Source organism: Homarus americanus, unplaced genomic scaffold (genome assembly GCF_018991925.1).
Source record: "Homarus americanus isolate GMGI-L3 unplaced genomic scaffold, GMGI_Hamer_2.0 scaffold7626, whole genome shotgun sequence".
NCBI lineage: Eukaryota > Metazoa > Arthropoda > Malacostraca > Decapoda > Nephropidae > Homarus > Homarus americanus.
Genome location: NW_024718273.1, coordinates 17,272,121 through 17,287,083, shown reverse-complemented (window position 1 = coordinate 17,287,083; position 14,963 = coordinate 17,272,121). Strand labels below are relative to the sequence as shown.

The 14,963-nt window shown below is 42.4% G+C and overlaps 1 protein-coding gene across 2 annotated transcripts in view; it reads right to left on the bottom strand.

The window, feature by feature from the left end:
* Positions 1-14,963, bottom strand: part of LOC121859493 — a 65,370-nt gene that overhangs the window by 7,856 nt on the left and 42,551 nt on the right. The window contains exons 3-4 of one of the 2 annotated variants that reach the window (XM_042356335.1): positions 7,901-7,991; positions 7,069-7,187 (exon numbers count right to left, since the gene is read on the bottom strand). In XM_042356335.1, coding sequence (XP_042212269.1) covers positions 7,069-7,187; positions 7,901-7,991 — 210 coding nt within the window. The remainder of the gene's footprint in view (positions 1-7,068; positions 7,188-7,900; positions 7,992-14,963) is intronic. The other variant, XM_042356334.1, reaches the window with a different exon arrangement.

Here is a 14,963-nt window from a genome sequence, read left to right as displayed (position 1 = left end):
CGGTAGTACCTCCCTGTTTGGTAGCTGTCTAATAATAATAATAATAATTAACGGTTTATTGAAAGAGCTTGGCAGCCAGAAAGCTGAAAATATACAGTTACATATTTGGGGAATGGGTTTCGAATTACAAATAATATACAAGTAAATAAGTGACACAAATAAGACATATAATAACTAGATGGGGAAAAGCTCAAACTACAGTTCATTTCAACATAGTGACAGTGGAAGGAGTAGTGTTTACTGGGAGGAATACACTGGTTTATTACAAGTTATTGATAATTTTACAATGGTTGGGACTGGGCTGTTCTTATAGCGATCAGTTCGTGCACGTATGGGCTGGATGCGGTTGTGGTGTCGAACAGCAATTCTCGGACTAGGATCTCAGGTGGTAGTAGGACCGTGTGGAGGATGGTGTAAAAGCTTCTACCAAATTTGCAGATGCGGTCGTGGTGATGGTCAGTGAGGTCGAAAGGGTCAGTGTGTTGAGCGCTTCTTGATATGTGGTTGTTGGTTTAGAATATCTGGCCACTTCGCCTTTCGCTATTTCGGCCGGAGCTGCTGTCTTTTTTGTTCTTCTGAGTCATTCTTGAGGGGTTTTTATTCTTGGTCAACATTCTTGCACTTTATTACTTTGATGGCCTTCTGTCTCCTTTTTCTTGTTGTTGTTGTTTTGGTTTTGGACGGGTTATGCGATGAATGGCTGATATGATAGTGAATAAATGAGTGGGGATGAATCAGCCGGTGCCAACATCGTAGAACGCCATACCTCTGGGCGCGACATCTGAGCACGTTGTGAGTGTGACCGGGGTGTAGAGCAAATACAAATCATCCCCAGTGAGCAGACATGTCGATGTCAAAGGGAGCTGCTGGATCATTCTCAGGACGTATGGCGGTCCTCTCAGTATGTCGTCCCATTTGTCTCTTAAATGGTGCATTATGAGCCATGAGTCGTCTAACTCACAACTCGTAACGTAGTCGAGGAAGACGAGTGCGTGGAAGGCGCAGGTCTGTACAATGGCTGTTGAACTATTGCTTGTACAACTGATACATCCTCGTAGGGGATGCCGTGACGGTCCACGTATTCATGAAAGCAAACATGTACCGGCGGGGTGTGGAGTCGTGGTAGAGGTACCGGCCATCGGGACACCGGTACATGAATACACAGTGGAAAACATCCTCTCCCAGTGACACCACCACCAGAAACTCCCTCACCGGGTACCAGAGGAGGCAGGTACTGTAAGTAGTCCTCTTCGACATACCGACACGCTGGCCGAAAGGACGACTTGTGTTTTAATTATCAGGCACACTTCTTCAAGGAGAAGCATTCTTAAACTTTTGTAATATGGGTGATAGGTCCCCAGGTACTCTACATCTGTATCGAATTCACTCATTTTTATCTAACTTTCTGGGGTGATGAGGAAGAACAGTATATGAAATTGAAATTTGGGGGTAAAGACAACTTTCTTATGCTATAGTGATGGCATTGGTGGTGTAGGTGAGATGTTGGTAGTGATGTGGTGATGATGTTGTTGGTGTGGTGAAGATGTTGTTGGTGATGATGTTGTTGGTGGTTGGTGATGATGTTGGTGTGAAAGTGAAGATGTTGGTAGTGATTAATGATGATGTTTGTGGTGTAGTGAAATCATTTGGTGAAGTGATGGCCAATGTGGTGAAGATGTTGGTGATGTAATGGTGATGTTGGTAGTGATGTAGTGATGATGTTGGTAGTGTATTGATGATGTTGGCTGTGTAGTGAAGATGTTGGTAGTGATGTAGTGATGATGTTGGTTGTGTAGTGAAGATGCTGGTAGTGATGTAGTGATGATGTTGGTAGTGATGTAGTGATGATGTTGGTTGTGTAGTGGAGATGTTGGTAGTAGTGTAGTGATGATGTTGGTTGTGCAGTGAAGATGTTGGTAGTGATGTAGTGATGATGTTGGTAGTGATGTAATGATGATGTTGGTTGTGTAGTGAAGATGTTGGTAGTGATGTAGTGATGATGTTGGTAGTGATGTAGTGATGATGTTGGTTGTGTAGTGAAGATGTTGGTAGTAGTGTAGTGAAGATATTGGTTGTGTAGTGAAGATGTTGGTAGTGATGTAGTGATGATGTTGGTAGTGATGTGAAGATGTTGGTATTATGATCTGAGGAAAGTTCAATTACCTGAACCCAAGAGCCTAATTAGTTACCTGGGAGAGCAGTACCTCGTTAAGCCTTCCCTCAGGTGTGTGTGTGTCGTCTACCTATCACACACACACACACAAGTAGGTGGGGTGGTTGAGGATATATATTGTTAATGCAATTGTGAATTTATTCCCCCCTCTCTCTCTCTCTCTCTCTCCGTTAGCTGTGTTACCAATTACACTTCACTGTATTCCATTTACCATAGACCCAATTTCAGTTCTCAAATTGGTCACTCAAATTTCAGTTGACTCAATTACACGTTAATACAAAGTTATACCCGGGAAATGCCTCGACAAGTACCAATTTGCAGCCGCCCATTTATTCATCCACCATTCCCAATTACTGTACATTGAAGTATATCCAGGACCACAATACCACAACAGTTTACCCATTCTACTGATTACACTCCAATTTACACCAAGTCCTATTTATACTACAGGTTAACCACTTCTCCCAATTACAATATAGATAACCCTATTTTGTTTCATTCTGCTACGTTAATCCAATCATATTATCCGATTATAGTTCACCCAATTACAGTCAATAACTGCTTTGGCCAATTACAACTAATGTCATTGCACCTGTCCTGTTGTAAAAATTTGACCCATTTCAGAGTGATGTGTGGTGTGTGGTGGGGGTGTGGTGGTGGTGATGTGGTGGTAGTGGTGGTTGTAGTGGTGGTGTGGTGTGTGGTGTGGTAGTGGTGTGTGGTGGTGTGTGGTTGTGGTGGTGGTGTGTGGTGTGTGGAGGTGTGGTGATGTGGTGTGGGGTGTGGGGTGGTAGTGGTGGTGTGGTGTGGTGGTGTGGTGGTGGTGTGTGGTTGTGGTGGTAGTAGACAAGAAAGTAGAAGTAGACAGGATAGATAATACGACACATGTAAACAGGGTAGATGATACACTAGAGGTAAACAAAGGCAGACAAGACAGTAGAGATAGACAGGGTAGACAGGGTAGTGGTAGTAGACAGGGTAGACGGCAGTAGACAGGGTAGACGGCAGTAAATGGGCCGCCGATAAACTAGGAGGGCAGTCGGAGATGACAACCCTTATTGTTCTCACCACCCTCATTGATTCTTCTCTCTCTCTCTCTCTCTCTCTCTCTCTCTCTCTCTCTCTCTCTCTCTCTCCTCCTCCACCACCACCATCATCATCAATTCTCCCTCTTCCTCCTGTCTCCTTCACAACCTCCACCACCATTCTCCCTCTTCTCCCTAGCCTCCTTCACTCCCCCCATCATCAATCACCCTCTCCTCCCTCTTTCTCTCCATCATCATCATTCTCCCTCTTCCTCCTCATTCGTTCCTACGCCATCACTAATAATATCTATTCTTTATCCCTTCTATCCTTTATCCCTTCTATCCTTTATCCCTTTTATCCTTCGTTATTACCATTTAGTGGCTCCTCTCTCTCTCCCATCTTCTACCATTTACCTTCTTTATCTATTTGTCGTTTCGTACCCTAGTTATTGTTGTTATTAGGTGTGTGTGTGTGTGTGTGTGTGTGTGTGCGTAAAGATAGGCTAGTGGTGGTGGTGTTCTCATTAGCTTCCGTTGTCATTATTACTGCAATTAGTGGAGGCAGTTATGAGAGAGAGAGAGAGAGGAAGAGGCGTGTGTGCGCGCGTCTGTGTGTGTGTAAATCCCACTGAAAAACAACGTTGCCTTTAACCACAGTGAGAAGACTTAAGCTCAGTATACATGAACAAGGTCTTACACCAGTGGTGTCAAACTCAAAACCTTTCGAGAGCCAATTCTTATTTTAGTTACCCTCTTGAGGGCCAACACAAGTGCTATATCACATATTTGCAGGACTGAAGTTTACAGCTTCACACATTGCCTTACCTGGCTTACAGGGAATACCTCATTAAGGTTTGTCTGACCTTAAGTATGTCAAATTCATTTTACTAAATAAACATGATTATATCTAATTTTTTTCATAATTTCACAGGATGATAAATTTTACCGTCATCCCGCAGGCCACACCTGACCATCCCAAGGGCCACATTTGGCCAACGGGCCATGACTTTGACACCCCTGGTATACAGCACAGTAATGCATGAATACGGTAATACATGGATACAGTAATACATGATAACAGGATACTTGTAGTCCAATTAACATGAAACATTTAAGTTAACAGGTTGTAAGTGTCTTGATCTCAGGAAGGGTTGAGCCACTTACTGCTAGACGGGACACAAGACACTCACTCGAAGGCACCTTGCTTGGGTCGGGAGGATCAGACCCCATGATGTGTAAATTCTGATTAGGTTTGGTAGTATTGTCGACTATGATGTTTTAGCAAGACGTGGGGTGTGGTTATGTATCTATGTATGTATGTATGCATGTATGTATGTATGCATGTATGTATGTATGTATACATACGTATTTACAACGTGATTCCTAAGCCCACTCCTTCCACCTATTATTTGACCCTACTTCTTGACACATCTCCCTCACCCCACTCTTTGACTCATTGTTGACCCCACTTCTTGACCTCTCCCTCCACCCCACTCCCCAGCCACATTCATGGCCAACTCCTTGATCCCTCCCTCACCTTACTCCTTGATCCTCCCTCCCCACTACCTGGCCAGCGATCCCTTTAACCCCCCCCACCCAGGCCTCTATATCCACGACCTTGTCACGAAAAACAATATACCTAAAGGTCTGGTAAAATATCGCCCATCAAAGATAATATCCCGGCCTGGTACCTGTACCTGTCTTGATACGTGTAAACGAGGAGGGGCGACCGTCTACCTGAGCTTGATATATTGCGTCCTGTTCGCCTTCCTCCACTCTTACAGATGGTATATGCATATGGCCACGACAAACAAGTAACGAATAACGTCAGAGAGATACAAAATAACTATACTTTATGGTGTCTACAGTGGGTAAAGTTAGATACATACAGACACCATATGATAAGGAAAGACTGACTGGAACTATGATAAATGATTCTGGATGTCTCAGAGGCAGAGGTGAGGTATGCTGGGGGAAAAGTGAAGGGAGTAAAGTCAGGAAAGTGTGGAATGATTAGAACACAATAAAGAATGATGATGGTGCTGTTAAGTACATGGAGATCAAAAAGAAACAACAGTGGAAGAACTGAAGCGAAGGAGAGACGAAGATAAATGGAAGAAAAACCTTACTACGAAGTTTTTTGTTGTTTTTTAAGAGAACAAGAAAATATGTGAGAGAGAACTGAACAGGGTGAGAAAACCAAGAGAATAATTACGAATGAGAAAATAAAAACATTGAAGTATAAGGAAGATGAAAATATAAGGAAGATGAAAGTATAAGGAAGATGAAAGTATAAGGAAGCTGAAACTATAAGGAAGATGAAAGTATAAGGAAGATGAAAGTATAAGGAATATGAAAGTATAAGGAAGCTGAAACTATAAGGAATATGAAAGTTATAAGAAAGATGGAGAGATTCCTTCCAACAACTACTAAATGAAACAAATGAAAGAGGTTAAGTTTATACTGTACAGACCTGATGGACTGAACCACATCACAACAGAAGAGGCAAAAGCCATTAGGGAAGAAGGAAGAGGAGATGAGGAATGGAAGTAAGATCAAGAAGAGAGAGAGAGACAGAGTGAATGACATAGTAGAATGATATAGTAGAGCTAGACAGACAGACACAGAATAATATTAAGATAATTGTGATAATATCTGGAGGGGTAAAAGAAGAACTTGTTGAACGCCATCTAGAGTTTTAATAAGGAGTGTCAAGTATATTTTTAAGAGTTTGTTTCGGGGGGAAGACAGAAATAAAATGACTTCTTCCTCCATTTTAAAGCATAGGTGTACAGCAATGTTTTCATAGTTGGAAGAAGAAGAAGAAGAAGAAGAAGAAGAAGAACATGACGAAGAGGAGGAGGAAGAGGAGGAGGAGTGATGGTGACAGGTGTACAAGCTTGGTGAATAATGATCACGGTTGTCAACGGATGGTGAAGGAGATGCTGTTTGTAGATGACACTGTTTTAATGGCTGAATAAGATTATGCTTTTCTATATATATCTACACAATGAGTTAAGAGGAATAGGCACTAGGAGAAACTCAATACTAACTGTAAACAAAAGTGTACTGATGAAAATAAATAATATAAACATAAAATGAACACAAGGGGATCATTTCTCATACACCAGCGAGTAAAAAAAATGCCAAGAAATGGATTGATGAGAGATAAATTAAACCACATTAGAGGAAGAGAAACAAATATTATGACCAGAGAAAAATATACAAGAAACACATAGGAACGAAAGAGATAAAGTTGAACCACTGACCCGACAAATTAGTAACGAAAGGAATGACACTTACGCTCTTAAGATCAACCAGCAGGGAGTAAACAGGATGTAGCGAATAAAATAAGCAGCGAATGATTTTTTTTTTTTTGGAGGGGAGGGGGTACTGATGATGGGTAATAATGATACTAGGTTTAAGTGAAGTGGTAAGGGTTGAACCACATGAGAGTATATTTTCATAAACCTTAATTGTCGAAGGGGAGAGAGTACCATAACAAGAGCGCATTTAGAACACAATGTATATTTACTCTTGATTCCAGCCACCACAGTAATTAGTATTGGTGTTATAACCGACCTAACTCCCCACCCCACCCACCCCCCTCCCCACTCTCTATAATGACAGCCATGATACAGGTAATGGTGTTAAGTTGGAGAGGGAAGGGAAGGGAAGGAAAGGGAAGGGAAGGGGAGGGAAGGGAAGGGAAGGGAAGGGAAGGGAAGGGAAGGGGAGGGAAGGGGAGGATGGCTGGTTGGTATATTATCACCCCTTGTGTTGTTTTGATTCTATACACCACAGATGTTAACCTTATCAACACTATTGTTCTTCTTGCTCCTGTTGTAGTCATGTAGGAGATCAGTCACTCTGCGATAGCCACAGGGAACAGCGTGTAGAAGTTGATAGGAGCAGTGCGATACCATAGAGTCTCTGTCCCATTGGCTGCGATGGTCAACAAACAACTGCATAGCGCCATACTCAGGATCCTGTAATCATGGTGGGTGGTGATGGTAGTGCTGTATTCATGGTGGGTGGTGATGGTAGTGCTGTAATCATGGTGGGTGGTGATGGTAGTGCTGTATTCATGGTGGGTGGTGATGGTAGTGCTGTATTTATGGTGGTGGTGATGGTGGTGCTGCTATCATGATGGGTGGTGATGGTAGTGCTGTAATCATGGTGGGTGGTGATGGTAGTGCTGCTATCATGGTGGGTGGTGATGGTAGTTCTGCTATCATGGTGGGTGGTGATGATGTTGTGGAGAGGTATGGTGGGTATTATGGTAGTGCTGTATTCATGGTTGTGGTGATGGTAGGAGAAGGTATGGTGATGGTGATGATGGTGGGTGGTGATGGTGGTGCTGCTATCATGGTGGGTGGTGATGGTAGACATGAAGGTGGTGGTGACAGTGAGAAGTATGGTAGTCGTTATGGTAGTCTTAGACATTTATGGTATAATTACTATAAAGTATCTGTAATTACTGTAGAAGAGATGTTTACTACCACACACACACACACACACACACACACACACACACACACACACACACACACACACACACACACACACACACACACACACACACACACACACACACACACACCCTCAAAACAACACATACCTTCACAGACAGACAGAAAGACAGACAGACAGACAGACAGACAGACAGACAGAAAGACAGACAGACAGACACGATACTCACGGCTTGTGGTGTATACAGAGGGCACAGTGGGTCATAATAAGGGCACTCAATATCCTGTGTGTGCCCAGGAGACGGGACATGGCCGGGTTCACTGTAAACAAATAAAAAATAAATACATTACACTCTATCTTAAACGTGGTGGTAATAATAGTAATAATAATAGTAATAGTAATAATAGTAGTAATAATAGTAGTAGTAATAATAATAATAATAATAATAACAATAATAATAATAACAGAATCAACGGCCTACAATAACACCTTGAACCTTTAACTTCCATCACATTTTATTTAATTCATTACACCTGTACCTGAAACCATTTTATTTCTGAACTAATAAAAGTCTAGAAGAATTAATTTAGCGAGAATTCCGAGCGAAGTTGATTCTTTCACTGGAATTTATATAAACGAATATACAGTATATATATTTTTTTAAACTTTGGTTCTAAGGTATTTTAAGTAATATGTGAATCACCAAATATGCAATAGACGGGAATAACTATAAAATTAACCCTTTTCTTCATTAAATGGTATTATACAGTGTGGTGGTATCTATATAATGGTAGTAAGGTGTGTTTCAGTGGAGTGTGTGTGTGTGTGTGTGTATAGTCAAGGAGTGTGGTGAGTTCGTGATATGAATGGGCCAACACAATCAGTAACACACTTCAATGCAATCACAAACACACCTGCAACACAATCACTAGCACACCCACCAACACACCCCCAACACAATCACTAGCACACCCACCAACACACCTGCAACACAATCACCAACACACCTCCAACAAAATCACCAGCACACCCACCAACACACCTGCAACACAATCACCAACACACCCCAGCACAATCACCAACACACCCCCAACACAATCACCAACACACCCCCCCAACACAATCACCAACACAATCTCCAACACATTCTCCAGCACAATCAGCTTAAGAGTGTCCTTTTACCCCCAAGTTATGGAGGCTCCGGACCAAAACTTAATCCCAGGCAGCAGTTGCTCAATTGAAAACCAATCGACAAGGCACACCAGTAGCCCAAATCAGAGTAAAGTGCTCCCCCCCCTACCTACACCCACCGCCCGTCAAAGACCTTAACACTTCCAGCCCCTTCTACACGTCAAAGACCCACTCTAGACCTCCCTTCTACACACGCCTCCTGTCAGCTCCCTCACACGCGTCAAATCTTACCTCCACACCCTCCCCCACACGCCTCCCCGTCAAAGACCTCACCTCCAGCCCCCCCCACACGGCAAAGACCTCGCCTCCGCCCTCCTTCACGCCGCCGCCAGCCACACCTTCCGCCGCTAACTTATGCAAATCATATTCATCTAGGATTATTATCGCCTCAGTCTGGGGGTTCTCTTCTTTCAGATATTTGCTTTTTTCTCTGGCTTTACTTTCTCACTTTCAGTTTTTCTCTTCTCTGGTTCTCTCTCTTTTCTTCACTCTCACTTTTTCTCTCTCTCTCTCTCTCTATCTCTCTCTCTATAAAGTGAATGTTCCATCAGTTGTAACTATTAATGAAAGAAATGAGGGAAAATGAAGGAAGGAAGGATGGAAGGAAGGAAGGAAGGAAGGAAGGAAGGATTGGAGGAAGGAAGGAAGGAAGGAAGGAAGGAAGGAAGGAAGGAAGAAAGGAGGAGAGGCATGGCCGGACGTGTTGCTGCAAGATTTATTTGGAGAGTGTTGGAGATGCCAAGGGGAGAGGTGTTGGAGAGGCCAGGGGGAGGGGTGTAAGGGAGGTGTTGGAGTGGCCAGGTAAAGAAATGTTGAGGGTGCCATTGGAGAGGTGTAGGAGAGCCGGGAGAAAGGTGTAGGAGAAGTGTAGGAGAAGTGTTGAAGAAGTGCTGGAGATTCTTCTTTTCGTAATTCTTAAGTCACCACCACCACCACCACCACCACCACTCACCACCACCAACTCACTTCCAGGCTATAGGCTAGTACACAACCCCACATTAGCGCCACACACACTTACCTATACGGGACAAACACGGCAAAATAACACGGTAAAATAAGACGGTAAAATAACACGGCAAAATAACACGGTAAAATAACACGGCAAAATAACACGGCAAAATAACACGGTAAAATAACACGGTAAAATAACACGGTAAAATAACACGGTAAAATAACACGGTAAAATAACACGGCAAAATATCGCGGTAAAAATGGATATCGTAATTCTCCTTGACTCTTCTGTACCGGGGAGTGCTGTTTGTATGTCTTGGTCATGAATCTGAACACCGAAAACACACGTGAGGATTATTTTAATGGAGTATTGTTATTTTTTTTTCTACAATGTTAATGGTATTGAAAGTTGAGGAAAAGACAACGTTTTTTTTTCTTTTCGTTTGTTAATTTATTAGATTTTGTTATTAAACCCAAAAAGTAGAAAATACAAAAAGGAAGATAAAATAAAATAGAATAGAATAAATATAAAATAAAATAAAGCAAAATAAAATAATAAAATAAAATAAAACAAAATAAATATAAATAAAATAAAGCTATCTGGGGGTTAGGTTAGGTTAGGTTAGGTTAGTGTTAGTGTTAGGTTAGTGTTAGGTTAGGTTAAGTTTGGTTAGAGTAGGGTATTTTAGGTTAGGTTACGTTACGTTAAGTTAGTGTTAGATTAGGTTCTATTGGGTTAGACTAAGTTATTATTAAGGTGACATAATCAGGTGAAATAAATTTAGGTGACTCAAGTGATTCAAAAGTCAACACAGTGAAGAAGCGATACACTGACACACCACACAGTTGTCGTTTACATCCGGGTAGTGGACTTGACGCTCGAGTGGGGGAGGAGAAATAAATCAAATACGGAGAGCCAGAGTAGGGGAGACGATTCACCTTAACAAGACACAAAATCAATAACTTCCTCCTTGACCTAAAACTATCACACACACACACACACACACACGAGGGACACACACACACACACACACACACGAGGGAAACGTTCACACACACACACACACACACGAGGAGAAACGTTCACACACACACACACACACACACACACGAGGGAAACACACACACACACACGAGAGGGAAACGTTCACACACACACACACACGGGAAACACACACACACACACACACACACACATATATATATATATATATATATATATATATATATATATATATATATATATATCTGACAGAATTACAGAAAACGTAAACAAAATAATAAAAAACTGATCAACTTCATTTAAAAAACAAAAATCATTACTATTGGTGGTGGTAGCGGTAGTAGTGGTGTTGGTGGTGGTGGTGGTAGTAGTAGTAGTAGTAGTAGTAGTACTTAGCTCTCGATGCTGCACACAGGAGGAACGAGAATGACAAGATATGGGCATACGGGGAGAGAATTCAGAACGTTGATCAAGGCAGCTTCACTCCTCTAGTGTTCACAACCTCTGGTGGGATGGGACCAAGTGCAAGATGTTTCTACGCCAGACTCGCGGAGGTGATAGAACAGAAGCAGCAGCCCAGGAGTTATGTTACAGCCTGGATGAGATGTCGACTGTCCTTCTCTCTCCTTTGGTCGACTTTGCTCTGCCTCAGGGGAACGAGAGCTTCGGCCCCAAAGCCGACAACAGTTGCAGATATTGACTATGAGGCTACAGTCACTGAATGCCGCATAGATCTGTGGCTCAACTAATTCAACACAGATAGGATAGCTTCTTATGTATTAGGATATTTAATATTAAGGTAATAAAATGGCGGCGAAGGTGTGGCTATTGGGGGAGGCTGGAGGCCACGTAGTAGTAGTAGTAGTAGTAGTAGTAGTAGTAGTAGTAGTAGTACTGTCAACACCACTATCACATTCTTTTTTTATTATGGCCTCCAGCCTCCCCCAATAGCCATACCTTCGCCGCCATTTTATTACCTTAATATTAAATATCCTAATACATACAATCTGTCACACCACCACTACTACTGTCACTACCACTACCAACACTACAACCACTAGCCCCACCACCCCTACCAATACCACCACCATTTATCCTAACCCAACAGAACCTACTCTAACAGTAACTTAACCTAACGGAACCTAAAATAACCTAACCTAACCTGACTTAACCTAACACTAACCTAACCCACAGATAGCTTTATTTTATTTAGATTTATTTTGTTTTATTATTTTATTTTGCTTTATTTTATTTTATATTTATTCAATTTTATTTTATTTTATTATCTACTGTCTCTCTCAGCTGACCCCCCACAACCCGCCACTGATGCTGAAACCCACACGTATAAATATTAATGTTCTTGCCATTGCCACTCTCCTCTACACGTCTCTGGCACTACCTAAAAAACTCCAAGTTGATTCTCCATAAATATTACCCGTCGACCACCCCGCCACCTCACTGCTGACGGAGGAAGACTTACCTGTAGTACCTGGTTGGTGATGTGACCTGTGCTAGACGTATGGGCAAATATTTACTCGTGTTTTATGGTAGGTTATGAAATGAAGGTAGTTTTGTTGTTATTGTTGTTGTTGTTGTTGTTGTTGTTGTTGTTGTTAGTTATTGTTATTATTATTATTTTTGTTGTTGTTATTTTTGTTGTTATTGTTGTTATTGTTATTATTGTTGTTGTTAGTTATTGTTATTATTATTATTGTTGTTGTTGCTTTTGTTGTTGTTGTCAGATTAAGTTAGGTTAGGTTAGGTTAAATTAGGGCTTGGTTAGGTTACACTTGGTATACGATTCTGTACTTATTCCACCTTAGTATTACTAATTAAGTCCGTTCGTCTCTCTTCCCTGGATCACGAAACCGTCAAACTCGTGAACCCGAAGCAGTTGATACATTATTCTATCCATGGCTCGGATTCGTGAGTCTGAATCTCGGAGTTCGGGGATTCGGGATTCGGGGTTCGGGGTTCGGAGTTCGGGGTTCGGAGTTCGGGGTTCGGAGTTCGGGGTTTCGGGGTCTGGAGTTCTGGGGTCTGGGATCGGGGTCTGGAGTTCGGGGTCTGGAGTTCGGGGTCCGGGGTCTGGAGTTCGGGGTTCGAGTCAGGGTCTGGGGGTCTGGAGTTCGAGTTGGGGTCTGGAGTCGGGGTTCGGGGTTCGGGGTTCAAGGAGAGAGGCGAACAGGCTTTATTAGTTGACAGTATAATCTCCACCAGCTGCCGCCATCTTGAAAAATCCACCTGAAATCCTCAACCTCATTATAACAAACTACCGTCTTAAGAATTTGCCTGAATTTTCATTATTTTTTTTTTTGGGAAGGTTCTTTAATCGGTGTGTGTGTGTGTGTGTGTGTGTGTGTGTGTGTGTGTATGCAACTAACAGCCTCACTTAAGGTACAATACGACCCGAAGAAGGACCTACTGAAGTCTCTCTCTCTCTCTCTCTCTCTCTCACATACGAGGCTAACCCAGGCGTCTGATTTTTGGTCTGATTTATATAGATCGTAATGCAAGCTGTGGATAAGAGCTGTTTATCCAGATGTTACCCTTTTCTATGCCTCCTCCCCACCTACCCAACCCTCCCTCCTCTCCCCCCACCTACCCAACCCTCCCTCCTCCTTCTCCCCACCCCTCCCTCTTACCATTCCTACTAGTGAGGTCAAACTATCATAAACTGGGCAATAATGTCATTTGTCGTTCACTTGAGACAATTAACAACACTGGGGAAACAATATGGCGAGAATTTCAATCCAATATGTCTGTCGTTGGTGAAGATTTTGTAGAGTTTTTTTTTAATATTGGAGGAAAATATAAGAATCACGTGAAGATTAACCCCCCTTGTTTATTTCTCCTTAAGATTAATCACCCTAACCTAACCTAACCAAACCAAATCCAACCAAACCCAACCAAACCCAACCAAACCCTAGTCACCATTATTATCTCTACCTTACGTCAAGACTCCGGACAAATGACACACACACACACACACACACACACACACACACACACACACACACACACACACACACACACACACACACACACACACTATGTGATAGTAAACTAGGAGTCAATAATGATTCTTTCTTATCAAATCTTTACAAGTTTATTAACCCTTGTGTGTCCATTAATAGCTATCAATATTGTGGTTTAATGACACACACACACACACACACACACACACACACACACTTTCTCTTACATACACACACACATACACATACATACTACATACATACATACATACATACTCTGACATACATACATGTACGCAGAGGTCCAGGGTTCGATTCCCGACTAGTGAGGCACTGTTTATACATACATACATACATATACATACATACACACAGTCTCATACATACATACATACACACACACACACGCACAAACATACAATAACCTTTGATTATTATTATTATTATTATTATTATTATTAACATTTATTATTGTTTTGTTATTATTCCATATATAAAAATGCAAAGAAACGAAGAAAGAGATTTAAAACCATAGAATGGGAGGAAGTTGACCTCTACAATCATGGTACTCTGTATCTCCTCTCCTCACCTCTCTCTCCAATCTCACCTCAGTTACTCCTCCCTCACCTCACCTCACCTCTCTCTCACTTCACCTCACTTCCCCTCACCTCTCCCTCATTTCTCTCTCACTTCACCCCTCACCCTCTCCCTCATTTCTCCTCCTTCCACCCCTCACCTCTCCTCATTTCTCTCTCACTTCACCCCTCACCTCTCCCCTCATTCTCCCTCACCTCACCTCTAAAGACTCTCGAATGCTTCTTCCTCATTCCCCTCCCTCCCTTTATTCCACACCCCCTTCCTTCCCCTAATCTCCCTTCCTTAATGTTAACACCCTTCTCTCCTCCTTCCACCCTCCCTTGCCTCCTTCCCTCCCTTCAAGGTAACATACACCCTCCTTCTCCTTCCCTCCCCTTAGTGTCGTATCTCTCTATAAGGTGGAGAGGTTTACCCCCTTTGTTCCTTGGTCATTGATTTGCTCTCGGCTGTAGAGTGACAGTTCCCTCCTCTCTATTGTTCCTCCCCTTGTTCTTGTTGTTCTTATCATTATTATCCTTCTCCTCTTCCTCCTCCTCCTCCCTCCTCCCTCCCCTGTCTCTTCCTACCCTCTC